At 34.5% G+C, this 25,306-nt stretch overlaps 4 protein-coding genes, 3 long non-coding RNA genes, 1 other non-coding gene and 1 pseudogene across 10 annotated transcripts; 3 read left to right on the top strand and 6 right to left on the bottom strand.

The window, feature by feature from the left end:
* Positions 1-275: 275 nt before the first annotated feature.
* AT5G28295 (uncharacterized protein) lies at positions 276-771 on the bottom strand (the record flags this gene model as incomplete). The annotated part of the gene is made up of 2 exons (NM_147927.1): positions 276-353; positions 454-771. 2 exons carry the CDS (start codon positions 769-771, stop codon positions 276-278), a joined length of 396 nt encoding a protein of 131 aa, NP_680232.1.
* An 828-nt stretch (positions 772-1,599) lies between these two features.
* AT5G04705 lies at positions 1,600-2,746 on the bottom strand. The gene is made up of 2 exons (NR_142779.1): positions 2,366-2,746; positions 1,600-1,705 (listed from the first exon to the last, which is right to left on the bottom strand). It is a non-coding gene; the product is annotated as an other RNA (long non-coding RNA).
* Positions 2,309-2,823, top strand: AT5G04715. The gene is made up of 2 exons (NR_142780.1): positions 2,309-2,634; positions 2,741-2,823. It is a non-coding gene; the product is annotated as an other RNA (long non-coding RNA).
* A 4,600-nt stretch (positions 2,824-7,423) lies between these two features.
* AT5G00500 lies at positions 7,424-8,353 on the bottom strand. Of its 2 annotated transcripts, NR_144164.1 has the most exons (2): positions 7,599-8,353; positions 7,424-7,510 (listed from the first exon to the last, which is right to left on the bottom strand). It is a non-coding gene; the product is annotated as an uncharacterized misc_RNA (transcript). The 2 variants fall into 2 exon arrangements; NR_144165.1 differs by lacking the exon at positions 7,424-7,510 and having other exon boundaries at positions 7,512-8,353.
* A 919-nt stretch (positions 8,354-9,272) lies between these two features.
* On the bottom strand, positions 9,273-12,277 carry AT5G28300 (Duplicated homeodomain-like superfamily protein). Its single transcript, NM_122713.3, has 2 exons — positions 11,701-12,277; positions 9,273-11,247 (listed from the first exon to the last, which is right to left on the bottom strand). Exons 1-2 carry the CDS (start codon positions 12,093-12,095, stop codon positions 9,783-9,785), a joined length of 1,860 nt encoding a protein of 619 aa, NP_568506.2. The 5' UTR covers positions 12,096-12,277; the 3' UTR covers positions 9,273-9,782.
* Positions 12,278-16,126: 3,849 nt separating this feature from the next.
* AT5G04725 lies at positions 16,127-16,592 on the bottom strand. The gene is made up of 2 exons (NR_142781.1): positions 16,509-16,592; positions 16,127-16,444 (listed from the first exon to the last, which is right to left on the bottom strand). It is a non-coding gene; the product is annotated as an other RNA (long non-coding RNA).
* Positions 16,593-17,110: 518 nt separating this feature from the next.
* AT5G28310 (NAD(P)-binding Rossmann-fold superfamily protein) lies at positions 17,111-18,838 on the bottom strand (the record flags this gene model as incomplete). Its single annotated transcript, NM_122714.1, has 6 exons — positions 17,111-17,269; positions 17,311-17,364; positions 17,458-17,605; positions 17,673-17,757; positions 18,504-18,619; positions 18,699-18,838. The coding sequence occupies 6 exons, from the start codon at positions 18,836-18,838 to the stop codon at positions 17,111-17,113; spliced, it is 702 nt and encodes a 233-aa protein (NP_198183.1).
* Positions 18,839-18,929: 91 nt separating this feature from the next.
* Positions 18,930-23,136, top strand: AT5G28320 (embryo defective protein; the record flags this gene model as incomplete). Its single annotated transcript, NM_122715.5, has 12 exons — positions 18,930-19,012; positions 19,122-19,191; positions 19,274-19,346; positions 19,454-19,566; positions 19,632-19,892; positions 19,949-20,807; positions 20,919-21,069; positions 21,128-21,261; positions 21,529-22,059; positions 22,156-22,217; positions 22,313-22,621; positions 22,999-23,136. The coding sequence occupies 12 exons, from the start codon at positions 18,930-18,932 to the stop codon at positions 23,134-23,136; spliced, it is 2,784 nt and encodes a 927-aa protein (NP_198184.5).
* AT5G28330 lies at positions 22,560-25,303 on the top strand (annotated as a pseudogene). Its single transcript has 8 exons — positions 22,560-22,915; positions 22,999-23,172; positions 23,484-23,663; positions 23,771-23,911; positions 24,080-24,258; positions 24,416-24,739; positions 24,829-24,914; positions 25,001-25,303.
* Positions 25,304-25,306: the final 3 nt, after the last annotated feature.

The following is a 25,306-nucleotide window of genomic DNA, read 5'->3' on the forward strand; positions in this document are numbered from 1 at the left end:
TTTATCCAAAAGTCGAACAAAACTTTATGATTTAAATGACATTTTGAAAGTTCATGATTTTTCATCATAAATTTGAAAACTTGCGCATATTTTAACATTTTTTATTTTAAAATTATAAAATAACACATTTTACATTGGTACGTGTTTATGAAAGTTTTATATATGGATCAAAGCAAAAAATTGGTACAAACCAAAATCATTTAGAAGATGAAAAATTTAAGTAATTAGAACGCTCTCAAACACCATTCTCGAGATAGCTCTTTTGTATCTAATCTCTAAAGCTGGTGAAGTTGAGGTCCGCCCGATTCAACTTGAGTACTCCATTTGGGGTGGAGAAGCAACAACGCGATCAGCTCACTACGTCAGAAAATATCTTTTTAAAGTGGGTGTTTCTCAGTTTTGTGTTTGCTTTCCTTTTATGTGGTGAATTTTTCACCGCAAAATCTCGGCAACCTCTATGGTCATATCCTCTCTCAGCTTTAGTTTGAAAAGCGTTGTTGCCATCTCTCCCCTTCTCTCTCCTCCCCCCCCCCTATCGTTCTCCTCCATGGTGGTTCTCCTCCATGGTGGTTCTCCACCTCGAAGCCTTCGACGAACCAAATCTCGTCCCTCCTCGACACTTATGCTCTCGTTCCAGATATGTGGCTTTCCCAGATGTTTTCTCTCACCGAATATCGCTGATGGCAAGAGTCCAGCCTCTTGGACCGTAAGTTGCGCCTCGTTCGGTGAAATTGTCGACGACGCAAGATATGGATGAACAGACTCACTCATGGGCTCAAGCAACAGTTTTCAGATCCATCATGTTCATTAATGGAATCCAGCATACGTAGTTGCGATGTATTCAAGAAAGCTCTAGGTGCTAAGTGGACGATAATCCTCCGCCTAGCACATAGAACGCTTTGTCGGGGTCTAAGCGATTTTAGGACGTTTAGGCAGTTTTAGAATAAAACAATGTATATTTCTATACTACTACAATGTTGAAAAAGCATTATAAAAATTAAAAATTATCAAATTTTTGAAAATGAATTTAAATTTTACTTTTAAAAGTAAAATAAAATAAAATAATAAAAATATAGGATTCTTTAAATACAATTTAAATATATTAAAAATAATCAAAAATATTAAGATACATTTAGACCCGTCTAGTCTGCTTAAACACGCCTAATGTCCGTCTTATCCCCTTAATAAAAGCATAGCCCGCCAAATCTATCCCACCGCCTAATAGAACCGATTTTAAAAAAGTCAAAGCAGCACATGGGCGCCTATCCCGCTTTCTTGAACACACCCCAACTTTATCTCCATCTTGGCCTCTGCTTCACTATTCATGTTTCCAATTCCAATTACATTGATGTCTCGACATTATGCCTTGTACGACAAAAGACACCATCCAAGCATGATGTAGACATCTTTATTTTGGTGTTGCGATAATAATTCCCAAACCAATGTCCAACGCTTCACTCAAAGCTCTTCGACTGAGTGTTTAAGATCTAAATTTTTCGGCATAGTATCTCTAAATTTGAGTCATTTTTGGTGTGACATTGGTCACCACCTTAGCATATCATTATCTCTAAATTTGGTCAATAGCTCTGTCGAGTCTCTGCCAAAGCATCTCCTAACCACCTCCACCCTTCAGATATGGATTGGACTTTGAAAGAAATTCATTGACCTCTCTTTGAGATTTCCCGAATCAATGCGAAGAGCCTCAACCTATGTCTTCGATCTATAGTTTTTTTTTACTCCTTCCTTTTTGAAATTTTAAAAACCTTTGATCAAGACCTCCTCTTATATGGAGAGAACTCTTTATGAAACTTACCTTCCTTGGCTTCCAGCTTCTAAGTTTAGAAATGACTCGAGCTGAGAAGGGACCAACCATCCCCACAACCACCTATGAGAAGATTAACACCAAAGCCACATCAGACTCACCATAGTGGGAGCCATCACGATTCGCTGAAAAAGCTTGAACGCTACACCATGACCAACATTCACGGATATGAACCACCAACGACTTATGTAAATCAAGCTCTATAAGCAGACCGAGCAGAAGACAACACGAAAACTAGACAAAACCATCTCGAAAGAGTTTAAACTAGGGACAAAAGAGGAGAAGAGAATATCTCGAAGAAGAGGAATATCTGAAAACAAATGCCAGACAGTGCTCCGAATGCTGCATGACCACAAAATGATGGAGAAACACCACAATAAACCGTATAATGAGCCCTAGATCCGCCAAAAATTATACCCTTAGGAGAGAGACAAAGAAAGCTAAGCTAAAAATTGGAGACGATATACCCAAGCCATCCTATTCACATCTGAGAATCCTAACCGCCACCAAAACTAAATCAAACCACAAGAAAGACGAGACTACCATTGTGAGACAACCGAGACTTTGATTCCCTCAAACCAAAGATGAAGTCTTCTAGCTAACTGGGACAAGAGGACACATGTAACCAGTTGAAGATACTAGGAACGGAGACCGACTTTGAAACAATGTTGATTCAGCCTCCACTTTCGCCTCAATGATAAAGCTCTTACAAAACCACCACCTGAAACTACGGAAACATTGACGAGGGGAAAGCCGAAAACTACTTGAAAGAGAAAGAGCATTCACACAGCACTGGCGGGGAAAGCCAGTGGTCTTAGAGAAAAAATTGTGGCTTAGGTTTTTCATTATGTTACTATATCAACTCTTATTGGTCAATGATTATGTGGTTTGTTGCGAATTTGTTGTGGATTTGAGGTTGCTTGATTTACTTAGTAAAAAGTAAACTTAGCTCAATCTTATGCAATATGTTATTGATGATTGTTCTTTGACTGCCGCTTGGAGATGATCACCATTTATACAATAACATAGTTATAATGAAAAAAACAAAAATATGTCGGTGTAACATCTTCTTGGATCTATATCAAGAGTCAAAATAAAACAGATTGAGGTCTTTTACTGTTTTTTCATAGTGCGTTTGATGATTTGTGGTTCAGGAAAGATCGCTTGATATCTCTTCCATCTTCTCCATTTTAGACTTTGTGATAGCTTTGTATAACTGTGATCTTTCATTTTCATGATTTTTTCCTATGATTTGAAGCTTAGAGACCCAATGACTGAAAGAACCTTCTGGTGGTGAAGTTCTCACAAAGTGTTCGACAAAACTCTCTCGAGAAATTTCTTGGGTTTTTTTCATATCTCGTCTTTTGGTTGTGAATTAAAGCTCATGCATCTTATGTTTATCGTCCCACTAATGGAGGATAGCCTCCAAATGCATCAATTTATCATGAATCTATATATTAGAGCAATGTGATGTTTTTACTATCTATACCCACGGAGTCGAGAGACCCTTACGACTATGATATATACCAACTTGATACGATCCAAACGAATCAAAGTTTCATCGAGCAGAAAGTTAGGGAGAAGAGAGGACAAGTTTGAGAGGAGACGAGAAATTAGGGAGAAGCAATGACATTTCATGTGATCGTTCTTCCAAAGTCTTATGACATAGTGAATTTCTAAAAATATATACTACGAGCGTCGAATAAATCCTAACATATTGGCTCTTAGCATATAATAACATCGTATGTTTGCTTATTTTTACTTTATTTTTCATAGGTTTCCAGTGAAGACTTCAAGTGATTATGGATACTTCAAGACTGTTTTCAAGCATTTTTTCTTCCAGAAGCATTTATAGGTTTTTGAGCAAAAAGGAGTAAATGACGAGCAAAACCCATTTCATGACAGTTTTGGAGCCTCCCAAGTTTAACGTCCACTGAAGGGGTTCGCAAGTACCAAATCAAGATATCATGGCAGTTATGGAAATCTAGAAGAGTCAAGATCGACATTAAAGTGTAATCAGACTCATATGACCCACGGTTGATTTTTAGTGCCTAATTGAAGGAAGCACCGTCCATTACCGGTCATAGGCTTGTGACCGGTGGGAAGCGCCTCATGGAACCGGTCACAACCCACATGATCGGTTGTTTGCCTTCTCTAGGGAACCTCGTCTAGGAGCTCTCATCCCTACACTTACCAAAACGATGGTGTTTTAGCATTTTTAACCCTAATCCAAGATCCGAACCTAGAAATACCACTTTATATTGAGAAAATCATATACTTCTTCCACAACATCTCTTGACGCCTCCAACAGCCTCCACAGCAGCTCTTTGTCGTCTCCAAGCCTTAGAAGTCGTTCCTTGAAAAAGCTATCATTTGTTCATTGTTTCTTCCCTCTTTCTTATTCTTATCGCCTTTGGGGAGACAAGTTATCTTCTGTGAAATGTAGAGAATAGTCCTTTGTAAAAAATTTGCTTATTTATTCGTTAAGATGTTATTGTTCATGAGAGTGATTTCGTTTACTTGCTTAATGACCAAGTAATCTCTTTGTTGGGTTTGATTGGGTCATTCAAAGGGGATTCATGGTTTGAGTATCTTACTAGAGTGTTAGATCTTATTTTCGTTCATACTAAGATTCTTCCGAGACATCTCTTACTTAATATTTGTCATATTTATAAAGCTTTTGTGCATGTGTGTCATTTTTGTGTCATATTTCCATAATATTTATGAAATTTGTTTTTTAAAAAATCATATGTATGTGAAAGATACTCAACTATTTTATAAATATCAAGTAAAAAAACTATACAAATGATATTTTTTGCCCTACAGTCAGTATGTATGGTCTTATTCAATTCTTGATGTTTAGAACATAAAAAAACATCAACGTCGTCTATGTATAATTCTAATTCTCGTCGGTCGTGCATTAAGAATAATTGTTTTTTTTTCTTCTTATAATCGATTTTTGTTTGGTGCGTGAATTATGTGTTCTGGATATGACTTTGATTTAAATTTAATTAATAGATTATTTCTATATATATCTCTAACAGCAACAGTGACGTCTCTATCATGGAGCTTTGAGGTTCCTAATAAGTAAGTATTCTATAATAGAACAATTGGTTACAGCTATGTAAAACAGTGTATGTGTGAACTGAAGTGTGAACACTTTTAATTTATTAACTTATTAGATTATGACCCGCACGTACGTGCCGGATTTCATATTTTAAATTTAAATTATTTTGTTATTTTGTGATATATATTATAGTATAATTTATTAGATATCTGAACTCGCATATATATGCAAAATATATCATATTTTGTTATAAGTAAACTTTATAATAGTATGGATATTATAAAGTTAAGAGTAATAATCGAAATTCAATTGTGTTCGTGTATAGTTATATTTTAAGATCCGGACTCACACGGACAAATAACTCAAACTAAAACCAAATGTATATCCTATTTTACACCAGTAATCAAACTGTTATAATGTTTTGATTAGTTTAGAAAATAAAAACGTATATTTGACGTATTTTTCTTGGAACGGAAAACCCATAATGTGATGTATCTATCATAAATTATTCGTCCTATAACCCGTTTGTATATGTGGAATAAAAGTACTACCAACCCGTATCCATCACAAATAGAATTTGTGTCACAAAAATACGTACATGCAGGGTTATGTGTGTAAACAAATTTATTTTATATAGTGCTCATAAGTCATAACCCAAACTCATACCAGGTGGATATTTAATTTGATGTCCAGTTTGTTTTCAATTTATTTTATATAGTGCTTCCGTTTCTTTTCATGTCGTTTGTGTCTCATAATTCTTGTTTTCATTTCATTCCATTAAAAGTACGTTCCAAAATTCTTATTTGCTTACCTTTAAATACCATGTTATATATGACTGAGTTTTGCGGATTAACATATAGGATGTTAAAGTTTACAAATATATCATAAATTAAAACACACAAATACCCTTTCTTGATTTATTTTTCCTTCTTCAAATTCAAAAATATGAATAGCATTATAACAAATAATTTTGTAAAAAATTAAATTTTAAAAAATGTAATAGTGTTTATTTCCTTAGCTTCATTTTCAATATTCTTCTTTCCCTTGTTTAATTATAATTAATTGGATTTTTGAAATATAATAAATTTTTTGAAATACACCTATAAAAGCAATTTATTTTTGCTGCATAATTTTTTTGAATGAAAAATGTATAATTAGTCTACATTATTTCAAAAGTTTCTGCAATAATATATTATGGATTTATTTTTAAAAATATCCGGTTGAAAGAAAGAAAAAAGAAAACCCAAAATATTTCGAAATTAGTATGTACAATTTATTGTTTAGATATTTCTAAATGTAAGGCATAATGATAATTACCTTAAATTAATTATTTTTAGTATAATTTATAGTAAAAATAAATCTTTATATTTCAAAATACTTAACCCAAAATTCTAAAATTGAATTTATTTATGTATCACAAATTATAATTTTTTATTCATGGTATCAAGCAAGTTTTATGATTTTTAAATTTTTTAATAATAATATAGTAATAAAAATAAAAATTAACTTCCAAAATGTTAGTTTAATAATATAGTATAATTTGATATCATATCTTAGTTTTTTAATTTTTATTGGTTAATAAATTTTAAAAAATAAATTTTAATTTTTTTGTCCATAATTAATAGGAAAGAGAAAGTGAGTTTAATTTTGGGAAACTAATAATTACTTAAAAGAATATATCATTTTTTATATTTAAATCTATTAATTTTGTTATTACTATTGTATCCTTAATGAATTTATTTAAAAATATTAATAATCAATGGCATTTTATGTAATATTTTACCCTTCATAAGGTTGTTTATTTTCAATGATTCCCAATTAATAGTATAGATATAAGTTTGATTAATCTTGTGTGTGTGTCTACATATTTATATATATGCTATAGCCTATGTGAATGAAGTGATGACATGTTCAAATAATTGGCCCTGTCAACGTTTATTTTTGGATTTAAACTAAAAATATGTGATGTATACTGATTGTCACATACGGTTAATATCCTAAAAGTTTTTACTGAAAGTACATAAACTTAAACAATATAATTGTGCATTTCATACGTGAATCAGCTAAAAATCTAAGTAACTAATTAGTACTGTGTTTCTTAGAAAAAATATTAAGAGAGTAAATGGTCAATGTGTACATCAGAAATGCCGATAACACTTAACATTGCAAGATTTATGCGTCTTACTAAGACGGTCTTAGTAATGACATTTGCTATATAGTCAAATTGACTATCCTAACTAAGTAACGAGTCCGTCGCAAATCTAAGTCAAATGTCTCACAATTTATGATGGATATGAGACGACTTACAGAACAACAGATTTACTAGACAATTTACAGACCGGTTTTGCATGAAAAAAAATTGGAAAATACATTTCTTTTTTTTTCTTCTTTTTTTCAGGGTGAATTGTTAAAATGACTCTTTTGGAAGACGAAATAAATAATATAGCACCATAAAATCTATAATGTATTGAATAACACTTAGGTGTGGTAAAAAGACCACAAACTCCTTCCAACGAAAAAGATGGTAAACGTGTGAAGCATGAGAAGAATTGAATACGGCTGGGTTACGTGACGTTGTTTTCACCCAAACAATTTTCAGTAGCATCAGCAAAAAAAAAGTCCTGCAAACAGAAGATAATAGAACAGTATGGATGAGGGTGAAAATAGTTTGGTAGTTAATACGACGATTCAAAGTGTAAAGGTACATACATTTCGCTTTCGAGCTTCACTTTGTTTGGAGAAATAGCAAATTGTTTATAAGTACAGAAAACTAAACCCTAAGGATGATAGGGAACACAAATAACAAGTTGTATGAATATATGAGATGAAACTTGTAAATAGAATAGTCATTGAAAGTCTCAATCGCATATTGTTTTGCTGCACGTACTGGAAATTGATGTAACTCCAAAAAAATCTGAACTCTTGCCTCTATAAATTGAAACCCCCAATTCATTTTAATCACAAACCCTAGACGTCATTTCCGAAAATTAACAACATTGCTTCCGTCGCCAATACACCTCCGCTGATTGTTGGCGAAATCAGAAGCTTCAGAAAAGGTGGACTGTAACTTAATAGGGATCAATTATTGATAAAGCACAAAAAACCTTGTGTCATTTGCTCCCATACCATTTTTCAATATTCTCATAAGATTAGGTACTTCTCTCATTTGAGTGACCATTTTACCCCTTTTCTCTCTCCTTTGCCTCCACTATCACCATTGTTATAGATAAGATGCAACAATCTAAGCAAGCCATGATCTTCACTCTCCCTCAAAGAAATCAATAATGCAATTCGTCGGTGGTCGAATTTGATTTTGCAATTATGGGTCTTATGAAATTATGATCAGCTTTTAAGTGTAGTTTCCAAAATAATCCCAAATTAGTTGTTACTAGAGATAAGAGTCTGGGTGAGAAGGAAGAGGCCGTCTTGTTGATAAGATGTTGTCATCTTTAAGGGATTCAAAGAATTCCATGGATTAAGTTTATCCAAGTAACTCTCAATCCAAAGTTCTCAAAATAATTTAGATTCTTAATTGAAATTCATAATTGATTCTATATGTGTCTTTGATTGAAGCATTTGGGTTCCCTATACTCTTGATAGGGTTTAGATTTCACTAATCAAAACAAATTTAATGGGGATTCATTGGGTTTAATTATTTTGTTTGGGTTCCTTTTGTACTATCCGTTAGGATATAGATTTTATTATTATTAGGTGTGTGATTAAAAACAAAAAGAAATAAAAAAACGAAACTGAAATTTTTTGGGAATATTAAGAGGAGAAAGAAGCGATGAAGAAAGAAAAAAGAAGGAAAGAAGAATAAAAAAGAAGAAGATGAAGAAGAAGAAGAAGAATGAGGGCAAAATCGTTATTTCTTATAGCAGAATGTGTCCATCTCCATTAGCCCAACAAAAAGTACTCTTTTTAGAGTTTTTGGACTTAAATGTACCCCAAATACGTAAAAGCCCCAACTTATTAGAGCCAAAACTCTGTTTGAAAGTTAAGAGTTGGTGAGAGAGAAGAATTTGTTTCATGCGAAAAGGAGAAGACAAAGAGCGTGTGTCTCAAACAGGAATAACGTTGTCATTATTACAGAAAATACAAACAATATCAAGTTACTTTTTTTGGAATGTTAGTTTTTTAAATATATAATATTTTTGTAGGTTATAAGCCCAAATTTCTCTTTTTTATAATTAGAAAAATAAATTTCAAATTAGACAAAGCTTCAAATTTTGCATTAATAAACAGAACTTAAGAAGAAAAGTAATTATCTTTCCCTTTAACCTAGAAAACAACAATATAATATGTCTACTAAGAAATAGTTAATATTAAAAACATACAAAAACATCACATGTAAAATCAGACAACATTTTTTTTTTACGTTTTGCCTAAGATTGTAAAGAATGAAACGACTTGTATTATTATTATTTTTTTTTTTTTGCGGTCTGGTTCTGCACTTCAAATTGAATTAAGACATGATTTATTTATTTTCTGAATTTGCTGGCCCATCCCGTTTTCCACCTCTAAATAGTAAATAGAAACCAGATAAGTAACTAATTTACTAATTCACAAAAATATTTATTTTCCTTGCATTTATTTATTTTGATTATTGTTGAAAGACCTGATCTCTTCACGTATACGTGAAATTCATGGAGAATAAAAGCTAGAATACTAATAGGAATTTAACCAGTAGTTTATTCAAGTTCAACTGAATTTCACTGTTTGTCGGTGCACGTGTACGGTCGACCAAGTCGTCAAGATACGTTTCCCACTAATAGCATTAAAACAGTAACACTATTCATATATAATAACTTTATCATAATAACCAAAAATGAGGTTTTAGCAAAAAGCAGAAAAAGAGAATATAACTGATAATATATATATAGAAGGGATTTATTAGAACTCAAGATCGAAACCTGAAAACTGAACATTGCTTTTATCGCCAGCACCATCTCCATCTACATGCATGGGTACAGAAATATCAGGATCTTGGGATCCAACCCGGTTTTCCTCGGGTCGGGTGTCTAGATCTCTGGCTGACGTGGCCGTGGTGGCGGTGGTGGCGGTGGTCCCTGTTGGTGGTTGGCTGTATAAAGCTGTGAGTTGGTGAAAATAAGGACAAGTCCTTGAGTCAAGTGGTCTCTTCTTGTTAACATCTTTTGTCTTCCTAAAATACTTGTTGATGTTTTCCCATTTCTCTTTGCATCTTTTGGCACTTCTCTTGTACCCAATCTCCAACATTTTCTTGGATATTCTTTCCCATAATGGAACAGCTTTTGAAGATGTTGATAATGAGTTCTCATCTTTATGATCATCATCATTCATGTTACTGATACTTCTTCTAATGTTGATCAGAGCCAACACTTCATCCTTTGGCCATCTCTTGCCAAGATCACTTTTATCATCGCTTTTTGGAGGTTTTGGGTTTTGGTTTTTGGGTTTTAGGGTTTTAGTAGAAAAAGGTTCAAGTGATTTGTCAATGGTTAAAAGGTTATGTGGAGTTAGGGTTTGAGGTAATAGTGATGATGAAGTTTGAAACTTTCTTCTGCCTTGGGTTTTTCGTAGAGCTAAAGAAGATGAGTCTTGAGAAGGGCTTGTTGGGTTTTGGACAACATCAAGATCATGGTCTGTAAACTTGGATATGAACTTGATGATGTTGGTGTTTCTATCACTAGCCATGGCTTGTTCTTGTGCTCTAATCTCTACCTCTTTGTTAACTCTCTCAATCTCTTGCTTCTTCCAAGCTTCCTCTCTCGCTATCTTCTCTTCTTCCTTCTTCACCATATCTTCCAGGAGTTTCTTATGCATCTCCTCTTGTTGAGCTATCATGTTCCTCACTAGACCCTCACAAAACCCTTTTAACACACCAAACCTCTCTTTCTCTTTCTTCCTCTTCTTCCTCTTCTTCTCCTTCATGATCATCATCAAGCTTGATGATGATGATGACTTGGCATCATCTTCTACGTTTCCAACTTTTCCAACCTCAATAGAGTTTCTTTGATTCTCCATTGATGCTTCTTCTACTTGACCCTGATCCTGATCTCTTAATTTGTCCTCCGCCATTAAGTCTTGTACCGTTTCTCCCACGTTTCCTTTTCCTTCTACTAAATTGGTCCTCTTGTTTTGGTTATCCCCAACTTCTGATGAAACATGTTCATTGTCATGACCATGATGATAAAACTCTTCAACCTCACTAAATATCCTATAATTATTTCCCTTGTTGTTATAATTGCCGATGTGTTGATGATCATTAGTGTTGTTGTTGTTGTTGTTGTTGCTATTGAAATATCTTCTCTCTTCTTCTTCAAATTTCTCTTTGCATTCTTGTGGACTCCTCTTAAAACCAACTTCTGCCAACTTTCTACAACATCATAATTTCATAAACGACATAACGTCATTAATAATACGAATATACATATATATATATATACGAATATACATATATATATATATACACACTTCTACCAATAATATACACATATATGTATTGATATCTTACAATTTCATCGTTAGTTTATTTTTAAAAATGCATTAAAATGGCACAAAAATGTCAATTATGTATAAATATAAATAGTTATTAATGGCCAATCATTTGTTAACATCAAAATTAAATATCCCAAAAAATGCTTATTCAAAAGAAAAAGATCTCTAGTCTATCAAATCAAATTGAGTAACATGATAATTGTAATTGTTGTAAATGTACTCTTATAAAATAAATACTAATGTTCATGTCCATATGCATATGAAGAAAAATATAAATGTGTTGATGCATATATAAAGAAGTATATTTATATATGTGTGTGATATGTATTACCTTGAAGTATGCTCCCAAGTGAATTCAGGGAACCAATTCTCCACTGTAGATCTGAACCTAAGAAGAGCAAGAACTTCATCACTACACCATGGATGATGATGATGATGTTGATGATGATTATCGCTATCATCATGATCCGTCTGACCTATCCACTCACCAGTAGTAGCACCACCATCTTTGATGTCATGGTGATGATGATGATGATGATGGTGAATGATCTTACGGCTATCCAAGCTCAACATATGCTGAGGTTGATGATTGGTGTTAAAGGAAGAGAATGAGACAGGAAAAGGTAGTGATCTTTCCGCCGCCGGTTGATGCGGCGGAAGCGGAGGCGGTGGCGGTGGAGAAGCTATGAAACGGTGGATCTGCTCAGGTACTCCACCATCAAACATTTTCTTTTATTCTTATTCTTCTTTTTTTGTTCACATCGAAATCTCTCTTTTCACTCTCTTTTTTAGTCTCTCTTTTTATATTGCTATTTTTTTTGTCATTTTGAGGGCAAGACCTTATATTTATTTAAAAATAAAATATCTGTGGTTGGTATTTAACCATTAATGAATAGTTATTGTTTATTAACTACTTAACCATGTATTTTATTTTCTTTTGTCTGATTTGATTCCGTTTTGTTAATTATTATGTATATATATGTTCAAAAAAAATTCCTAGAATAAAAGTGAATGCTTAAAACCTTTTTTTATGTTTTTGTTCTACTAACTTTATAGAGAATATTCGAACCATTCTTGAATTATTTGGCATATATAGTTGCCAAGTAAAAGAATTGAGATTTTCAAGGATGATTCTGAGTCTCACGATCCAGTTCTCATATTAATGCAAAAGTTTAGACCTAATTTACATGAAAAATATCAACAAATTTGTTTTCTGATTGAATCGAATGTATCTAGTAGCATTATATGTTTTATTCTTATCTTTCCATATAATGAAATTACAAGTCAATTTTTTAACTCAAAAGCTACCGTGTAGATAAACACGCGTATATAGTCCAAGTTTATATTTTGTTCTTCTTGCATAATAATTGACTGATAGTGAGTGTTATTTTTTATATGTGTAAAAATTCAATTTACAAAATGGCAAAGACAAAGACAATATTACTAAAAACGCCAAACATCACCTCTCTCTCATTTATCACTGACATTTTGTCCAAATACAATAAATCGAATCATTTAGCCCATGTTATAGCCACCCCTTATGCTCAAACAAATTAAGTGAAACCTAAGCATTAAAGGAATACTTGTATAGTTGAATACTATAAATATTAAGTAAATAATATATAGTATAAAGCTGGTTCTCAGATTCATATTTTATACTTTTGTCCTAGAAATATAGGATAAATATGGGCATGATCGAAATGTTTAATTCATACTTCAAAATAATTACGAAAGCATAGGTTAATTATTGATATTCCGGTATCTACTAAATTGCTGGATATATATGGAAATAAGAAAAAAAAAAAATCCACTAACAAATGATTTTTTACTTCTTATTAGCCAACAAAATATTTACTTCTTTTAAACATAGTATAAATTGATAATATATATAAATTGACTCTTTTATTTTTTTAGTTACAGACTTTTACAGTCGACTAACAAGTGACAACCAATAGGTTATATTAATCATTAGTAATCAACAATTTAAACTTCTTTTATTACAACTCTTACAACAAAATCAATTAAGTTATTAGATGATAGTCTTTCATTTTCCAAAAGCTTATTATTATAATTAAACAAGATATGATGGACTATTAGTACCGTTTGAGGTGTGTAGTTATGAATTTAGGCTAGAATCGATTTTTCAAATGCTTCAGAAAAAATCTTGCTCTCCATATTTTAACCATCGGCAGATGCTTTTAGTGGTAAATTTTTTTTATTGAAATGGAAGCTGAAATTAGTATGGAATTTGATATTATATTCCCCGGTTAACAAAAATAAAATAAAGGAGTATCCAAATTTTAATAATCATCAATCAAACAATCAAGTCTTAAACAAAAAAAATTATTATTTTATTATAACAATAAATGAGTAGAAAAGAAACACTACATAGAATATTGAGAGCCACATTTAATCTGAAACAATAAAATTTACTACAAATGCATAACTTAATATAAACCAGATAGAGTATCAAACAACATCCGGTACGAGTGATCTATTTTTTCATCTCTAGAGACTACCAACATGTACAATTACATTATTTTATAGGGAAATATACATAAATTAATTGTGCTTTGTCTTATTTTTACATCAATTGTTCTTGTCATTATTGTGATACTTTATAATATTTTTGGAAAAATAAATATAGAAATTTTGGAGGTACATTAGAATCCTATGCAGAAGCAGATGCAGATGATAGTGTAATAAACGGCAAGCGAGAATGGCAGGGCACGTGAATACATGCAGGAACTGGGTCCTCTCTTTTATTAATTTATTATGATTATTTCTTACAATTTGTTTATTTATGACCCCATTGATTTTGTCTTTTAAGTTCTACTCATCTGCTTCTCAGGTCCACCTATTTATGGTGCACCTCTTTTTCTTTTGTCGACTTGTCGTTATTGCGTCAGCGATTGTATTGGATCATGGAATCACTATTAGGACGAGGTACGTGCAATTCTTGCTTTCTTCTTTTTCTAATGTCGGCTTAAATTACTTTCACATCTACTTCTTGTTCAAATACGTCACATTATATGTGAAATCTTGTAAATCTAATTAAATTCATGTTTTGTCTCTAATCATATGTATCTCTATTCACAAGGTCACAATGATCCGTTTTGTTTGAGTCTTTCTAGAGAAAAATACTTAATCATACTTGTATTGACGATGTCATTGGATTTGTGTTCAATTTTAATTTGAATCTAATCTCTTCTATTGCAAGAATTATACCGGGAATATATAATATATCGTTTATACTTAGATTTTCTGCAAAATAACCTTCCAAAATGTATTTTTATAATAATTATATGATATATTTTCATAAAATTATAAGTTAAACTAAAAGTAATGCGCAATATAATTTATTAGTACTATCTTCAAATTTATAATATTATGATATAAGAAATATTATATCAAAGTTCTTGTAAAGAGAATTCCAAGTTAATTTATTCTTATATTTTGAAAATTTAATGTATGTGACAAAAAAACTCTTCAAAACTACATATGATGATTATACTGCATTTTATTTTTGATTTCGCGAGATTAAGTGTTTTTTTATTTAAAGTATAAGATAAGAAGTTGCAAAAATAGCTATATAGTTTGAGTTTTCCTCTTTCTACTTTATAATATTACTTAGATTAATATTATGACATTCTTGATAGACATAAATCTCTATAGAGATTTATGCATTTGAAAAGTAATTTACTTGCTTTGCATTTCACTAAAGAAAACTAATCCTCTTTAAAATTCCTTTTCAGTTTTATAAACTATTTTTACAAACTCCAAACGTAATTTGAAAGATTGTCTACTTTTTGAAATTTAAAATTACAAAGTACCTAAAGGAAAACTGATTTAAGATTAATTTGAAAAGAATATTCATTAATGTAAATGCATGCAAACAATCTAAACTAATACAATGCCATTAAATATCCTGGCATCTTTGAGAGGCATATTGTTTATATGAATCGGAGGAGGAAACCTTTAAAAACCAACTAATTCAATGTGTTCTGTTCCATTAGTTGAATGACTCCTCTTACTATGATTTAAGTTAAGGTTGATCACTATTAACTAATAAATAACATGATTAATCCAACACACCAAAGATTCGTCTAGGTTTCCGTCAAAATCTCATGGTTAATGGAAGAAAGAACTAGTCATCTTTCAAACCCCTAAGACGGCAATCGAAATCATGCAACTCTGGTTGTCCTTCTAGTGATCTGACCTTTATCAGTGGCGACATGAAATCATGCAACTTTAATTATATTCAATTTTCATCAACTTAGTGGGTTACTACCAAAATGGACTTATTAATTTTCATTGTTCAGTTAGATTCTACTATATATGGGCTTTTATTTCTAGAGTGAGCTTTTGGTAAAATTATTTGGTCATTTTGTTGTTCCTTCAAATTATGAGCATCAATATATTATTGAGAGAAATAACTTTCCTCAGATATTCCCAAGGAAAAAGGACATTAAGATTTTTTTTTGTTTCTTAAGATTATGCAATTTTATAAATAACTCCAATGTGTTATATCCGGATTTAGGTCTACTAGGGCGTAACCCGCGGTTTTTTTTTGGTAATGTTATTTTTTGAAGTTGTATGTTGTTAGTGAATTTGTGATTGTTCATGTTATATGTAGAAGAAGAAGTTTATTAGAAAGTAGATGGAAATACAATGCATTTGTTGTTTTCATATGATTTGCAAGTTGAATAAAAAAAATAAAATGAGTAATGGAATAACTATTAAAAATATAATCATATGTTAACATGTGATAGTTGGGCCGGGTATTGGAACTATAAACCGGCCCGATAAACTTTTCAAGACGGAGACAATCCTGGAAAATGCGGAGGTGGCTAAAGGAGACTCTCTCTACTGGCAGGTAAACGAAACTCGTGGGAAATGGACAACGAGAGGATTCGAGAGCTAGAGAGACTTCAGATCAAGCAGATTTGTGAGCTTGGTTTGAGGGATTCCAAGTTGAAGAAGTCAATGATAATGATGACCTCTCTTCATTTCCCTTCTCTTCCCACGCTCAAGCTTCGTGAGCCAATCTCTCCTCTTAAACGCTAGTTGAGAAACACTTTACAAAGACAAAATATAAGCCAAAAACGCTCTCTGTAGTCGAAACACAATAACACTTACAAACTCACATTAAAGTCAAAATGACAATAAAAGTGCTTAATAAGCTCCGAGTGGTAGGCCAGTCGAAACACAAAAACACTTACAAAATTTTTAACGACAAAACTCAAAATGACACAAAAAAAACTTCCCTACAAATCCGAATGGCTAGTCGGAACATTAATTATACGACAACACTCGATCATGTAAACAAATAGTCCGAACGATCCATACAAAAAATTATACGACAATACTCGTAAGAAAACATGAAAAATATGTCAAAATTCTAACGTTAGCTCGTTAAAAATTCTAACGTTCGATAGTTGAAACATTCAAAATACAACTTGCTTAAGTCATAAGAATGTTGAAGAAAAAATAAACCAACGGTAGTCGGTGAAAAATACAATGTCAAACAAGAAGCTAAAAATTGATATTACGAACTATCAAAATAATACGTTAAAATTTGCCTATACACATAAGCTAAAAATTGCCAAACAAAAAAGCAATAATTAGAAACACTGAAATGTAAATCAATCCCACATTAACAATTAAAACAAAGAAGAAAAACAAAGGAACAGAAATGTACAATCAATCCCACAACTGCTTAGCCGTGACGATGAGACCCATCAAAGAACAGGAGTTAAAAGAGGTTTATTGGAGAAGAAAGCTTCAATATTCCCTACTACAACTTTCCCAAGTTCTTCAAGACCTTCCAATGTCATAAAAGCACAATGTGGAGAGAAAACAACATTATCCAATTCAAAAAGCTCCTTAGGAACATTAGACTCATCTTCAAAAACATCCAAACCAGCACCACCAATCTCACCATCTCTTCCTCATCGATTATAGCCCCAAGAGCCACGTTAACGATCACTCCATGCTTTCCCAGAGCAGAAAAAACATCTTTATTAATCAAACGCAATGTATTCTCATTCAATTCACAACAGATTATGAGTGCATTACAGTTAGCTACCATCTCCTCTATATCCATGTAATAATGATATGGAACAGCATATGGTTTTCTGTTTCTTGAGCTATATGAAATTTGGCAACCAAAGGCCTTGAGCCTCGTAGCTACCTTCGAGCCAATGCTTCCTAGTCCCACGATTCCGATTCGCTTTCTCTCAAGTTCAAGATCACCTTATCTTGACTTAGGTACCATCTGATACCGTTCAGATCAAAGTCGACTTGCTCTGATACTGATTCAAATCAGGATCGTCATATCCTGAAGTAGACGCTGACTGATTCACAAAGTAGTCCAACAATACAAGAACTTGAAAGATATAAAGAACGACTTTTCTATATATTGATTTAGAAACTTCTTAAAAATAAATCTCTCTCAAGAACTTAGGTCTTTGGAACATCTCTCCAAAGCCTCTTACTTAGGTCTTATGGAACAACTCTCCATAGCCTCTTTATATAGAACTTAGCTACCCCTAAGTCTATCTCTCTTTAGGTCTTATGGAACAACTCTCCATAGTCTCTCTATATAGAACTTAGCTACCCCTAAGTATATCTCTCATGAGGTCTCTCTTGACTCTCATGTTTATCTCATGAGGTCTCTCTCGACTCTCATGAGATCTCTCTTGAGATCTCTCTTGATGACTCACATCTTGAGCTCTCTCTTTGATCCTCTTGGATGCTTTTGCTCTCTTGTGTTATCTTCTTCTTCTTCATAGAGATCATATATATACTAGAACCAAACACCTCCTTTGCCTATTGTGAATAGGAATACTTACAAATCTTATCCAACTGGACATTATTTGTATTTCTTTTTCTCTTGATTTCCTTTCTTGAATTTCCTTTCTTGTATCTCTTCTAGCATCTTCTACAAGGAGATAACTTGCCCCTCAAGTAAGTTGGAATTATCCAACATTCTTCCCAACTGCAAATTAGAGGGAATCATTTACAATTAATGGAATATTTGTTGCTAATTTGATTTTTTCGCAAGTTATGTTGCAAACCTTGGAACCGAGGGGATAATCTCCTTTGAGTGGCCAAAACCGTTGCATAACTAACCGACTGGTAGCAGAGATGCGACGGAAAACGTCGATAAGTAAACCGATGGCAGTATTTGCGACATCTTCAGAGAAGCTTGAGCCAACGTTGGCGACGGAGATACCTCAACGACGACACTCAACTAAGTCAACATGGTCAACGCCAGCGATGATAGTAACAACCAAGCGAAGAGATTTTCTTTGAAGTCAAAAATACATGTTGCTTTTGAGGTCTTGGTTATCAACGCCCGTCTGTCCCCTATTCTGTTGCATCTGTCTCTCGAACCTCTGTTCCTTCCTTGTCTCTCGATAGACTCGTTTTATTCTGTTTTTTTCTCCATTAATTTTCTCTTCCATTTGATCGGATCCGTACAGTCTCAGGCTCGCTCTGTCTCCCTCCGATCTGACCGATTCTTTTTCTTCGATCTGACCAATCAGAGTCACCAAAATGGCGGAGACGAAGGCCAAGAGACTACTTAAAGTGGAAATCAGATTCAGCTTTCTCGTCCCAATTCGATTCACTAACAAGAGGTACCAACATCGATTCAACTTGCCCATCTCCAAAAAGATCTTCGGTGACTCCGAAATGTTCTGTGCAAGGTACGAAACCTCTAAACGAAAGCCATAATTTCGATCACAGTGATGATTCCGAGGGATTGAAAGATAGGGTTGCTCACGATTCGAATTTGCTGAATGAGCTCGAAGATTGGGTTGCTCGGTATAACAAGGAAGCAGAGTTTTAAGGTATTGGTTCGAATCCCATTTTCACTGGATTCTGTTGGACACGTGGAGAAAGTAGAGGTTAATGAAGACGAGATCTTGAGTAGAAGAAGAAGATCAGGTCTTGGGGATTTGGAATTAGTAAGTTCTAGGCAGCACAAGGATTTGTAAGATCAGTTACAGTGGAAGTTTTGCACATCGCGACACAGTGAAGTATTTGATAAAAATGAACGCTTGGGAACTTGTCATCAGTGTTTTCTCAGCTTGTCAAAATATATCTCAACTATCATGAACAGCGTGAAGCATTGTTTTCTGGAAAAGCTGCATCTGTACCTCCTGTGAAATATGAAGAACAGGGTATTGTGGTATTTGCTCGAATCCCATTTTCACTGTCTATCTGGATTCTGTTGGAAACGTGGCGAAAGTAGAGGTTGATGAAGACGAGGTCTTGAGTAGAAGAAGATCAGGTCTTGATGATTTGGAATCAGTGAGTTCTAAGCTTGTATATGCGAAGAAATTAGCTGAACAAATGGAGAATGGGGAATATGTGACCCATAAGGATACTTCTCTTCTCAAGTTCGTTTCTTCTTCTTCTTCTTCTTCAGAGGAAGAGTTTCGTTTCGTTAGCTCAATCCAAAACGCAATTCTTCGTCTTGACTTAATTCCAAAGTTGCCGGCGATTGGAAGAGCTGTTTTGTTTGGTTACATTGGACTCTGGTTGCTGAAGAGGTGCTTGTGTATAGGAAGAGTAATGAGGTTGAGTGTACAGAGTTGGAGAAGGAGATGATGAGGAGAAAGATGAAAGCTTGGGAGGAAAGGGATATGTCGGAGAAAGGTACCGTGGAAGTTTTGCACAAGGAGGGCTTGGAAAAGCCATTGATGTCATTTGAGAAGCCTAAGTTTGATCGGAATGAACTTATGAGTAGCATATCTAAAGTTAAGGGTTCAGAGAAGAAACTGGAACTCGTGAATTCTTCTCATGTTGAGCTGGACTTTGATGATAAGATCCATGAAATCAAAGTAATGGCTAGGCGAGCACGGGAGATAGAAGCTGGCATAGAACTTAATGAAAAGGAGAAGCGCGATGTGAACAAAGAAACAGGCGACAGTGATGAAGATATAAGCATTCAGTCACAGAAGAGTCTTCCACATGACGGTTTGACACACAGTGAAGGTGATGATGATAAAGATGAACGCTTGGGAACTTCGACTGACAGTGAGAACACTGAACTTTCTGCTTTTGCTGTTCCGATGTTGAATGGGGCTATGGTAGATTCAGGTTTTCCGAATCATGAAATGGCAGCATCTGACAAAAAAAAGGTGAGTAATGTGGTACCACTAGTTCCTACAGACGGAGTCATCCAAGCTTCTGATGTCACTAAGGATCAGTTAAGTATGATGAAGAATAGCACTGGTCGAAAGTCACGGGTCATACGGTCTGTAAAAGAGGCTAAAGAGTTCCTTTCAAGAAGAAGTGGTGAGAAAGAGCTTACTCAGGAACTTTCTCAGATGGCCCAAGACAGTGATGAAATCTTCCCAAAACAGAGCGACGAAGAGCGTGGTGTAGCTAGAAAACACAAATTGGTTGACAAAAATAAAATCCTTGGTGCAGCTGTCAATTGAACCTTGAAATCTGCACTTGAGTCTACTTCTTCTGAACCGTTGGGGAAGGATGTTGATTCTCAACCCCAAAAGAATGACTACCAAAAACTCTCAGAAACTGGGACTGCAGTTAAGGGATCGAGTTCAAATAAAAGAGAAGAGCTCAAATCAGCCAAAAGCTCTTCTGGTGGTACTGAACATATAGAGAAGGAAGAACCATCAGGAAAGGAGAATTGGATAGAGAAAACTACCATGAATTTGAGCCTGTTGTTGAAAAACTGAGAGCAGGATTTAGGGATAATTATATGGCTGCAAGAGAGAGAGAGAAACTCAGGAGCCTGGTACGATTGCTGATATTGCAGAACTTTACCGTAGTGAATATAATGATGAGCTTGAGTGGATGAAGGACGAAAAGCTAAGAGACATTGTCTTCTGTGTTCGAGATAATGAGCTGGCTGGTAGGGATCCATCTCACCTGATTGATGCTGAAGATAAAGCTATATTTTTGCAAAGCTTGGAGAAGAAAGTTGAGAAAGAAAATGAGAAACTGTCTCATCTGCATCAGTGAATTCATTCAAACGTTGAAAACCTGGACTACAGAGTAGGTAATCTTCTCTACAACTTTGATTGAGACTAAGTTTGCTCAATATCTTACGTACACAAATGATGCATTAATCAGCTTGTCAAAATATATCTCAACTATCTCCCTTCCTCTTATTATTCAGATGGCGTCAGTGTGTATGATCCACTAGAAAAGATCATACCGAGATGGAAAGGGCCTTCGCTTGATAAGAACCCCGAGTTTCTCAATAACTATCATGAACAGCGTGAAGCACTGTTTTCTGGAAAAGCTGCATCTGTATCTCCTGTGAAATATGAAGAACAGAGCTCTCATCAGGAATTATCAGAGTCTGCTTCCTCTGAGAACACTCTCACCCCTTCATCAGAAATTACCTCAAGCCAGCCAAAGATTGTTGTAGAAGGAAGTGATGGATCTGTTAGACCTGGTAAAAAATCAGGAAAGGAGTACTGGCAGCACACGAAGAAGTGGTCACGTGGGTTCCTTGAGTTGTACAATGCAGAGACTGATCCAGAAGTGAAAGCTGTTATGAGAGACATGGGAAAAGACTTAGACCGATGGATTACAGAAGACGAAATCAAAGACGCAGCTGATATAATGGAAAAGCTGCCAGAGAGGAACAAGAAGTTCATGGAAAAGAAACTCAACAAACTCAAGAGAGAGATGGAGTTGTTTGGTCCGCAAGCTGTTGTCAGCTAATACCGCGAGTATGGAGAAGATAAGGAAGACGATTATCTATGGTGGTTGGACATTTTATTACTAAAAAGCTCAGTTCGAGCAGGCACTTATGCAAGAGATGCTGACTGTTTGTTTTTAACCGAAAAGAGCTTATTGGTAAGAGATGTTTCTTGTGGATAATATAACTCTTCTTTGTGGGTAAAAATTGGTTTGTTATGTAAACTAGTAACTTGAATATTGTTTTATCTCAGATGTTATCAGTGCTGTTTAAAGTGTATGGGGCTATGGTAGATTCTGGTTTTCCGGAGCATGAAATCGCAGCATCCGACAAAGAAAAGGTGAGTAATTTGGTACCACTAGTTCCTACACACGGAATCATCCAATCTTCTGAAGCAGAGTATTGTGGTATTTGTTCAAATCCCATTTTCACTGTCTATCTGGATTCTGTTGGAAATGTGGCGAAAGTAGAGGTTGATGAAGACGAGGTCTTGAGTAGAAGATCAGGTCTTGATGATTTGGAATTAGTGAGTTCTAGGCTGCAGAAGGTTTTGGAAGATCAGGTACGATGGAAGTTTTGCAGAAGGAGGGTTTGGAAAATCCATTGGTTTCGTATGACCGGAAAGATTGATCTGTTACTGACTTACTGCTGATGATGTTTCCGGATCAGCTACTACTTCATATCTGTTACTGCTGATGTTTCGGAAGATTGATCTGGAGGTTATATCCCACAGGCTTATTAAGGGACCAAGGCATCATATTTCTATACGATCTTTTTCTGAAACTTATGGTCATTTACAGGACCATGCATGGGTCAGACAAGGATTGATGTATCCATTTACGGAATTTATGGGCAAGTAAGTACATGAGACGCTCATATTTACTGTATTCTTTCATATTTGTCTGTTTGTGTCTGTTCCTTAGCCTTTCATAACTTCAGATTTCAGGATCAGACAAACTTGTACAATTACAAGCCAAATTTAAGAATGCACTTGAGGAAGCAGTTTTAGCAGAAAATGGGGTCGAGAATAATTGTAGAGATGCTGAAATCAGCTGCCCAGATTCCTCTGCGCCTTAATCCGACCAGGACTATGGACCTGCTTCTAGATTTCAGGCACGTTTTCTTGACAGTTGACACATATTCCTTTTCGTTTTTTTTTTGGTTAGATGTTCAAGTTTGCTCTTCTAATTGGTTTGGGAAGACAAAAAGTAAATAAATTGACAGTTCTATAAGCATCCTGTATAATTCATAATCAGTTCGGTAAGCATCCTGTAGCATCTACGTCTGGTGATATACTTTCTGTTCTAAGTCATGAAGGCATTTATACATACTACATAGGCGTGGACGTACAGTTTGTATCTGACTCTTTTACAGTTATTGGGAATACACACCCTAAACGATTTGCTTATTTAATTACTGTGTAGGGTTCATGTCATGAGGACATAAGGACATGCGACGCTTGTGGCTCAGGTTGTGTGATGTCAACAGGTTAGATAATGAGGGAAAAGGAACCTGGTGATGGAAAGGGTTATCCATTTGTAACATTCAGATGTAAGGACTTAGCTGCTGAAGCAATTGATAATCTAAATAACACTGTATTCAGAGTAAGTTCTTTGACCTGATTCTTAATAGTTACCTAGAATTTTGATGGATTGGTGTTTCCGAATATTTCTGGCTCTTATTTGTTTGTTTACTTATTGTTATTCAATAGGGTAAAAGGATAAAATGTTCGACTACCTAAGCAAAGCATCGTCTCTTTCTTGGTAATGTCCCTAGAAATTGGATGGAGTCAGACATTAAGAAAGCAGCAAATAGAATTGGTCCAGTCGTTCAAATTGTCGAACTCCTAAAGGTTTGTCTCCTGCAACTTGGATAAGTTTCAGCCTATAGTGTATATCTAGTTAGTTCTGTAACTTTCATCTCAACTTCACGTATAATTGTAACTTACAAAAGTGAATTTTCTGTAGAAATTAATACATTTCTTGATCAGTTTTTCTATTTGGTTTTGTTAAAATCACAGGAACCACAAAATATGGGCCGGAATCGTGGATTTACTTTCATCGAGTATTACAACCATGTATGTGCTGAATACTCAAAACAAAAATGTCAAATCCGAGTTTCAAGCTTGATGATAATGCCCCAACTGTAAGCTGGGCTGAATCAAGGAGTGGAGGAGAAGGAGACTTTTCTGCCTCTCAGGTTTACTTCTTTAGAATCTATCTTACAAATAAATTATAGTAGCAGCAACAGTAACCTTACCAACAAAATGTCACTACCAAGAAATTATTATCATAGAGACGTGTTCTGCAAATATTCTTCTTTCTAAACAATGAAAAGCTGTGTGGAATGATTGCAGGTCAAGGCATTGTACATCAAGAATTTACCTAGAGATATAACACAAGAACGTCTAAAGGCATTACTTGAACATCACGGGAAAATACTGAAAGTGGTGATCCCACCAGCAAAACCAGGAAAGGAAGACAGTAGATACGGATTTGTGCACTACGCAGAGAGGACAAGCGTAATGCGAGCTTTGAAAAACACTGAAAGATATGAGATTGATGGTATGTTCCATTCCGAAATCACAATTGCAACCAAACTATCCTCCTCTTCTTAGTTATGGCATGGCTCTTAGTCCCTTGGTGCTCTTGGTGGATTTGGAGCTTCTGCCTATTCACAAGTGAGATTTCTACTACTTATCAATCAAATCATTATCTCTTGAGAAAAACGTTAAAAAAAATTGAGTATAATTTTGTGGGAATTATGTAGCCATTAATGCATGCGGGAGGTCACGCAGCTGGTGGAATGTCGATGATGCCAATCATGTTACCTGATGGAAGGATCCGATACGTCTTGTAAGTTCTTATCTATACTCCATATACTGATCTCATGTGTTTGCTATAAGACACGTTTACTGATCTGATGTGTTGAAATGTAATAGGCAACAGCCTGGACTAGCAGCGATGCCACAACCACCACCGAGGCCTTCTCCACCGTATAGGGGATGCAGCGGTTCGAGCAGCAGCAAACAAAGTAGCGACAACGGTAGAGGACGAAGCTGTTACAATCCTTATTAGTAATTTCATAAATTATGTCTTCTTTATTTGGAAAAACACCCCAACCAAGTCACGGAAAATAAAAAGTCAATTTTAACCATTGTGTTTTCGTTTTTGTGTCATTTGTTTTAAATTGAATCCAATTTTTTCACACATGTCTCTTTGTTTCTGGTTCCTTAGTAGCCTGATAA

This window comes from Arabidopsis thaliana, chromosome 5, assembly GCF_000001735.4.
Source record: "Arabidopsis thaliana chromosome 5, partial sequence".
NCBI lineage: Eukaryota > Viridiplantae > Streptophyta > Magnoliopsida > Brassicales > Brassicaceae > Arabidopsis > Arabidopsis thaliana.

What these genes read in the sequence shown, in the direction of transcription:
- AT5G28300 (NM_122713.3), bottom strand. Translation starts at nt 12,095, where the DNA reads ATGTTTGATGGTGGAGTACCTGAGCAGATCCACCGTTTCATAGCTTCT. An exon ending in ACTTGGGAGCATACTTCAAG is followed by an intron (nt 11,248 to 11,700) that starts GTAATACATATC and finishes ATGATGTTGTAG; the next exon opens with AAAGTTGGCAGAAGTTGGTT.